This window comes from Otolemur garnettii, unplaced genomic scaffold, assembly GCF_000181295.1.
Source record: "Otolemur garnettii isolate 467f Iridium unplaced genomic scaffold, OtoGar3 scaffold00044, whole genome shotgun sequence".
In the NCBI taxonomy this organism is placed as follows: Eukaryota; Metazoa; Chordata; class Mammalia; order Primates; family Galagidae; genus Otolemur; species Otolemur garnettii.
In genome coordinates, this window is record NW_003852439.1 from 6,437,291 (window position 1) to 6,445,765 (window position 8,475).

General features: G+C 49.3%; 1 protein-coding gene across 2 annotated transcripts in view; it reads right to left on the reverse strand.

Moving 5' to 3' along the window:
* Positions 1–8,475, reverse strand: part of AXIN1 (axin 1) — a 79,200-nt gene that overhangs the window by 19,045 nt on the left and 51,680 nt on the right. For both annotated transcript variants that reach the window (XM_012805797.2, XM_012805798.2), the window contains exons 3-4: positions 6,585–6,681; positions 1,379–1,516 (exon numbers count right to left, since the gene is read on the reverse strand). In XM_012805797.2, the coding sequence (XP_012661251.1) occupies positions 1,379–1,516; positions 6,585–6,681 (235 nt within the window). The remainder of the gene's footprint in view (positions 1–1,378; positions 1,517–6,584; positions 6,682–8,475) is intronic.

Below are 8,475 nucleotides of genomic sequence, written 5' to 3' on the forward strand. Positions count from 1 at the left end.
GGCATTGTGGCAGGTGCCTGTGGTCCCAGCTACTTGGGAGGCAGAGGCAGGAGACTCACTTGAGCCCAGGAGTTGGAGGTTGCTGTGAGCTGTGATACTACAGCCCTCAACCCAGAGGGACAGCTTGAGGTTCTGTCTCAAAAAAAAAAAAGAGATCAGATGAAGAAATAATTCCTTAGAAAGACATTTTCTTTTCTTTTTTTTTTGAGGCAGAGCCTCAAGCTGTCACCCTGGGTAGAGTGCTGTGGCATCACAGCTCACAGCACCCTCCAACTCCTGGGCTCAAGCGAGTCTCCTGCCTCAGCCTCCCAAGTAGCTAGGACCACAGGCACCCGCCACAACGCCTGGCTATTTTTTTGGTTGCAACCGTCATTGTTGTTTGGCAGGCCCGGGCTGAATTCGAACCTGCCACCTTAGGTGTATGTGGCTGGCGCCTTAGCCACTTGAGCCACAGGTGCCAAGCCTAGAAAGACATTTTCAACATAAGGTATAGAAATTCATATAAACAAAATATTGACAATTCGTAAGTATTCATATTCAAAAAAAAATACTGAAAAGAGACAAGAGGACTGCCACTCCGTGGTGACCCTTTACCACCAACAGAAAAAAGTCAAAGCCATGGGTGGCACCTGCGGCTCAGTGAGTAGGGCTCTGGTCCCATATACCGAGGATGGCAGGTTCAAACCCGGCCCTGGCCAAATTGCAACAAAAAAATAGCCAGGCATTGTGGCAGGCGCCTGTAGTCCCAGCTACTCTGGAGGCTAAGGTAAGAGAATCACCTAAGCCCGGTAGCTGGAGGTTACTATGAGCTTTGTGAGGCCACGGCACTCTATCAAGGGTGATAAAGTGAGACTCTAGCTCTACAAAAAAAAAAGTCAAGGCCTTTCTGTGATCAGCACAGGGAAGCACACAGTGTCTGGAAGGTTATGCTCAGAGTGGCCTCACTGGACTAGTGCTCCATGAAAGAGATGGGGCAATATCACAGCACTGAGCCAGCAGAGTCCAGGATCAATGTCTCAGGCACTGTGCCCTCCTAAAGGCATGTGAAAAGGACTCTTGTACATCGTAGACCCTTCCTGCTCCACATAGGCTCGCCAAGCTCCTACTGGCTGCACAAGGCCAAAGAAGCTGGGCTGACTACCTGCTATGGCTGCAGAAGTGACCATAGGCAAGGGTGTCCATACCTACCCTTCTATTGCAGGCCCTGGTGGGAGCCCATGGGTGGAGAGGGACCTGGATGGATATAAGGACCGTTGGAGGCCTTGCAAGGTAGCAAGTAGGTCCTGGCCTGGCCAAGGAAGGCCCCACAGGGCCTGATATTGTACGGAGCTTGCCAGAACTTCTGATCGCTAAGAAAACCCTGGGAGGGGACACTCACCATTCGCACGCGCTTCAACCGCTCTTCCAGCTTCTCCTCAGCTTCCCGAGTGCGCTGTACAGCTTCCAAACGGTGGATGAGCTCCTCAGCAAACTTTTGCGGCTCCACGCGGATCTCCTTTGGCACTCGGTAGGTGCGCTGTAGGGGATACAGCTGTGAGGCAGGGGCCATCTCACACCCCAGTCTCCACTCTAGCTGGGGACACATCTGGTTCGAGGTTATTTGCTAACACTTATTATTATTTTTTTTTTGGTGCACTATGTCGCCCTTAGTATAGTGTGTGGCATCACAGCTCACAGCAACCTCAACCTCTTAGGCTTAAGTGATTCTTTTGCCTCAGCTTCCCAGTAGCTAGCACTACAGGTGCCCATGACAACGTCCAGCTATTTTTTTTGTTGTAATTGTCATTGTTCTTTGGCAGTCCTGAGCTGGGTTCAAACCTGGCAGCTCCAGTGCATGTGTCTGGTGCCCTAGCCGCTGAGCTATAAGTGCCGAGCCATGCAAACACTTCTTAAGTGAGGAAACAGCATACAAAATCCACAGTTTATTTTATTTATTTGTTTTTTATTTTTTTGAGACAGAGTCTCATTTGTTGCCCTCAATAGAGTGCTGTAGCATCGTAGCTCACAGCAACCTCCAACTCTTAGACTCAAGTGATCCTCTTGCCTCAGCTTCCCAGGGACTATAGGCACCAGCCATAACCCCTGGCTAGTTTCTTTGTTTGTTTGTTTTGTTTTGTTTTTTGAGACAGGGTCCTGGTCTTGCTCAGGCTGGTCTTGAACTCCTGAGCTCAGGCAATCTACCCGCCTTGGCCTCCCAGAGTGTTAGGATTACAGGTGTGAGGCACTGTGCCCAGCTCATAGTTTACTTTAAAGTCAGTGTTTACTTCCCCTCTTTCTCATCAGTGGAGTCAACTTCATTCCACACTGGCCAGAGGGGCTGCTGGAGGCTTGAGCAGGGGAAATTCAGGACACTTCGCCCTCCACAGTGCTTCTAAACTGTCCTTGGCTGGGCTGTAGACAGGTTCAATGTGCAAAAGACTACAAGGAGCCCACGGTGAGATTTCCAGCAGGCACATTCTGCAGCACCCCCAGAGTCTCACAAAAAAGGCCAAAGTGGCTCAGTGCCCGTAGCTCAGTGGCTAGAGCACTGGCCACATATACCAGGGCTGGTAGGGTTGAACCTGGCCCAGGCCTGCTAAAAATAACAATGACAACTACAACCAAAAAATAGCCGGGTGTTGTGGCCCCTGAAGTTCCAAGCTACTTGGGAGGCTGAGAAGCAAGAGAATCCCTTAAGCCCAAGAGTTTGAGGTTGCTGTGAGGCGTGATGCCACTGCACTATACCGAGGGCAATATAGTGAGACCCTATCTAAAAAAAGAATGGGCATGGTGACTCCCACCTATAATCCAGCACTCTGGGAGGCTGAGGTGGCAGGACCACTTGAGCTCAGGAGTTCAAGACCAGCCTGGGCAAGAGCAAGACCCTGTCTCTACTAAAAATAGAAAAACTAGCTGGGAATTGTAGCATGTGCCTATAGTCCCAGTTACCTAAGAGGCTGAAGCAGGAGGATTTGTAGGAGCCCAGGAGTTTGAGTTGTTGTGAGCTTCAAAGAGGCCACTGCACTCCAGCCTGGGTAAGACTCTATCTTAACAAAAAATTTGAGGAGAGAAGAGGCTCCACCCTGACTGCAGGGGTCTTGGGACCAGATATTACAGCATGAGGGGCTGTGTCCAATGCTTGCACAGGCTGAATTGTGGCCATACTCCCAGATACCTGCCCCTCACCCTTGCCTATGCCCCATATGCCACATGGGAGTTCTGCCTGGACTGTCCCAGACACAGCTCTGAAAGCAAACAGAGCAGAGGGAGTAAAGGCATAGAGCTGTGGCCGGTATAGGCAGCTCCTGGGCTCACCCTCCTCTGCTGCAGGTTGCCCACAACAATAGTGCTTGTGTGTAGGTTACTGGGTGCTGCCTTGAGGGGCCAACCCGGTATGTGGCCAGCCATACCCCCAACTGCTGGTCACCTCACCTGGACAGCTTCCTCACGTCTCAGATCAGGGGTTCACATGAAGAGATGAGACTAAAGAGACATAATGCCCCCAGCTGAGCCTCATATGCCATCTACACCCTACAGCCCAGAGCCTCCAGGAGGGGCTGTACATATGGTGTGTCCACTGCCTCCCATGGCTTTGTCACACTGAATTGGCAGTGTGACCTTCCAGAACATTCTCAAGCCATACCATTGGACTCTGGTCACCACTCTGCTCTTCTCTCTATGCCAAATCCTGAGAAGTTGCCCTGCTGTATACTCAGGCTTACTGACTGCCTTTAGGTTCTCTGAATAGTCTGTCCAACTTATCTATTAAGTTGAAACATTTTTATTTTCTGCTCCAAACTTACAGAAAGTTGCAGGTACACCACAAAGAAAGTCTTCCCCAGCACCTGATAGTGGGCTGCCCGCTGACATCCAACCACCCTTGCCTGCTGGTGTTTCCTGTGCATGAAACTGTGCAAACTTTCTCTGATGCAGGCCTGTTCAACTCTGCCAGCCCTGGCTCTTAGGTCTTGGTCTGAATCAGTTCCTCAGCCTCTCCTTCATGTTCAAGTTCCCCCAAATGGCATCAGGCAGTGCCAGGCAAGAGCCACACAGCTGGCAGGCAGGGCCCCAGCCCAAACATGGCACTCGTGCACACACACCACACACAGGCTCACACACACACAGCTGCACACCGGTGAACATCATGTGGCTGCACAGGTACCTACAGGATTGATCTCTTTCTGACAAGCAGCCGCCATCTATGCCTAGTTTAGTCCAAGTCTGTCCTAAAGGTTGGCTGGGAGGCAACAAAATGCTGGAATATCATCTCTTCATAAGTAAGAACCAACCACCTTTCTTCTCAACTATAAACAATCACTCCCTGATTTGGAAATAAAAGTCTGCAGAGGCTGGAGCACAGTGGCTCACACCTGTAATCCTAGCATTCTAGGAGGTGGAGGTGGGTGAATTGCTTGAGCTCACAAGTTTGAGACCAGGTTGAGCAAGAGTGAGAGCCCCGTCTCTAGTAAAAATAGAAAAAACTTAGGCAAGAGGATCACTTGAGCCCAGAAGCTGGAGGTTGTTGTGAGCTATGATGATACCATGGCACTCTACTCAGGGCAACACCTTGAATTCTGTCTCAAAAAAAAGTTGCTGGTGGCATCCACAGCTCAGTCAGCAAGGGTGCCAGCCATATACACCTAGGATGGTGGGTTCAAACACAGCCTGGGTCTGCTGAGCAACAATGACAACTGCAGCAAAAAAACAGCCAGATGTTGTGGCGGGCGCCTGTAGTCCCAGCTACTTGGGAGACTGAGGCAAGAGAATCACTTAAGCCCAAGAGTTGGAGGTTGCTGCGAGCTGTGATGCCACAGTATTCTACCAAGAGCAATACAGTGAGACTCTTGTCTCAAAATAAATAAATAAATAAATAAATAAGGGGAGCTAATAGCTATATTCATTGGTCAACAAGGGACAGGCTGTGCCTGGCTCTGCCCCAAGCTGGCTCTATGACCTATAGCCCAGCAAAGCTGCCCAGGGCTGTAATTAGGGAAACCATGATTTGAAAGATGAAACTGAGGTAGCTTTAAGTGAAGATGTTCTGTGGGGCTTGCCATTGCTCAGCCACAAAAAGGCCAATACCTTAAATTCAATTGTTTATTCTGGTTTTTCTGTTTGTTTTGTTTTGAGACAGAGTCTCACTTTGCAGCCCCTGGTAGAGCACCATGGTGTCATAGCTCACAGCAACCTCAAACTCTTAGGCTCAAGTGATTCTCTTGCCTCCACCTCTCAAGTAGCTTGTGACTATAGGTACCCACCACAACACCTAGCTATTTTTTCTTTTTTCTTTTTTTGAGATAGAGTCTCACTTTGCTGCCCTCAGTGGAATGCTGTGGTGTCACAGCTCACAGCAACCTCAAACTCTTGGGCTTAAGCAATTCTCTTGCCTCACCCTTCTGAGTAGGTGGGAGTACAGGCACCTACCAAAACTCCCAGCTTATTTTTTTTTTTTTTTGAGACAGAGCCTCAAGCTGTCCCCCTGGGCAGAGTGCCATGGCATTACAGCTCACAGCAACCTCCAACTCCTGGGCTCAAGCGAGTCTCCTGCCTCTGCCTCCCAAGTAGCTGGGACCACAGGCGCCCGCCACAACGCCCGGCTATTTTTTGGTTGTAGCCATCATTGTTGTTTGGCGGGTCCGGGCTGGGGATTTGAACCCGCCACCTTAGGTGTACGTGGCTGGCGCCTTAGCCGGTTGAGCTATAGGCGCCGAGCCAGCTTATTTTTTTTTTTAGAGACAATTCTCACTCTGGCTCAGGCTGGTCTCGAACCCGTGAGCTCAGGCAGTCCACCCACCCTAGCCTCCCAGAGTGCTAGGATTACAGGCATGAATTACTGCACTGGCCTTTTTTCCATTTTTTGGAAAGAGTCTCAGTCACCTAACCTAGAGTGGCATGACCTCATCATAGCACACAGAAACCTCAAGTATTTTAGCTTGAGCAATCCTCTTGCCTCAGTCAAAAGGCTGGGACTATAGGCACCCACCACTACGCCTGGCTAGATTTTTTTTTTTTTCTATTTTTAGTATAGACAGGTCTCACCCTTGCTTAGGCTGGTCTCAAACTCTTGAACTCAAGCAATTCACCTGCCTCAGCCTCCCAGAGTGCTAGGAATACAGGCACAAGCCACAGTGCCTGGCCTCAAACTTCATCTTGACCAAAGTAGCATTTACAGTAACATGGGCTGAGAGCACAGAGATGCCCTCAGGCTTTTTGCCAGAGCCACGGGGTTAGGCAGATGCAGAATCTCTGAGCTACTCCGTCACAGCAATGACAGAGACCATGTGGTGGGCACTGTGCAGAGGATCTTTCCTGCCACTTACGGAGGGTACTGGCCACATTGTCCTCTGTAGGCCCTGGGGCTCTTTTAAACTGACCGTGGGATTGAGCTGTCACCTACCACTCTACCCCTTGCAGCCTGCAGGGGACAAGCATGTGCAAATGTCACTTAGATCACATGTGTATACCCGGCGTGTGCTGAGCTCATGGGAAGTAGGCAGGTGACTTTCCCATTATCTAGGGCCACTGTGGCTTAAATCGTATGGCAGGTCAGCCAGGTACCTGGGGGTGGAAGGGCACAGGTGTGAGGTGGCAGAGCCAGTACTTACAGGGATATGAGGGAGAGGCACCCTCCCGTTGACCTGCACACTTTCCTGCATCTCCCTGCGGTGCTGCTTGCGGATCCTATACGGCGGGATCCCATCCCTGTCCAGGGGGAAAGAGGAGCCATTAACTCAGAGAGGAAAACCTGGTTTCACATGGTACTGGGTCCCAGCCTTGACTGCTGGTTAGTGGGTGACAGTGCATGACCCATGCCCTGGCCAGTCAGGGTATTTTAAAATTTCACTTCCCTATGTGGGTCAGGCATTGTCTTCAATATTCACAACTGGTTAAGCATGGGGTTAAATAGTTGTGAGAGTAACCCAGCATGAGAAGTTGAATACAGCTGCCCCCAACAGAAATTATGCACCATTCCACTTTTTGCCCCTGATGTATATTCAAATATCTGTAGAATTTTATATTCCAAATTGTTAAACGCTTCAGTGCAAACCAAGATGAATAGAATATCAAGGGAAAACTGATACATATATTTATTTTAGGTCTTCCCTTTAGGAAACATATGTTCTTTTCTTGGAGAGAGTAAGAGGTTTTTGAGAAAACTGCATTGGCAGATTAATTTTCATTGTAGTAACATTTTTGGGAAAGAAGAAAACCAGATGCTATTAATGCACAATCTGCTCTAGATGCCTGGTGGGGCTGCAGCTGCCCCACCAACTCACACAACACTTTATATTCACACTAGGTGCCACCTGAACTCCACTCATTTTAAATAGTATGTTGCTAAAACATGTCAACATTTTATCTTAAAGATTCAAAATTACAAGAGAATGAAATAAACAATGAGAAATACCACCCAGAACATCAACCCAAGGAGACTGAGATCCATCCCAGTGTCACTGCCATACAAGCATCAAAGTGGAAAAAAACAAAGAGCCCAAGATGTGTGACAATACACAACTGGCTAGATTTGGTTCAGAAATAGCAGATGATAATTTGTTCTATTTAAAATTTGGGTGTTGGGCCAGACACAGTGGCTCACATCTGTAATCCCAGCACTCTGGGAGCCTGAGGCAGGTAGGTTGCTTGAGCACAGGTGTTCAAGACCAGCCTGGGCAAGAGGGAGACCCCATCTCTAAAAACAGAAAAACCAGGCTGAGTGCCTGTGGCTCAAGCAGCTAAGGCGCCAGCCACATACACCTGAGCTGGAAGGTTCAAATCCAGCCTGGGCCCACCAAACAATAATGACGGCTGCAACCAAAAAATAGCCTGGCATTGTGGCAGGTGCCTGTAGTCCCAGCTACTTGGGAGGTGGAGGCAGGAGAATCGCTTGAGCTCAGGCGTTGGAGGTTGCTATGAGCTGTGATGCTATGGCACTCTACCCAGGGCGACAGCTTGAGGCTTTGTCTCAAAAAAACCCCAGAAAACCCAGCCAAGTTTGGTGGCAGGCCTATAGTGCCAGCTACATGGGAGGATAGGGCAGGAGGACAGCCTGAGCCCGGGAGTTTGAGGTCGTTGTGAACTATGACGTTACAGCACTCTAACCAGGGCAACAGTATGAGACTCTGTCATAACATAACACAACACATCACATCACATCACATCACATCAGCTTGGCGCCTGTAGCTTGGCAGCTAGGGTGCTAGCCACGTACACCAGAGTTGGCAGGTTCAAACCCAGCCTGGGCCTGCCAAACAACAATGACAATTACAACAAAAAAATAGCCAGGCATCGTGGCAGGTGCCTATAGTCCCAGCTATTTGGGACGCTGAGGCAAGAGAACCACTTAAGCCAAAGAGTTTGAGGTTGCTGTGAGCTGTGATGCCATAGCACTCTACTGAAGGCAACATAATGACACTCTGTCTCAAAAATAAATAAACAAAATAAAATAAAATAAAACAAAACAGCTCAGCACCTGTGGCTCAAGTGGCTAAGGTGCCA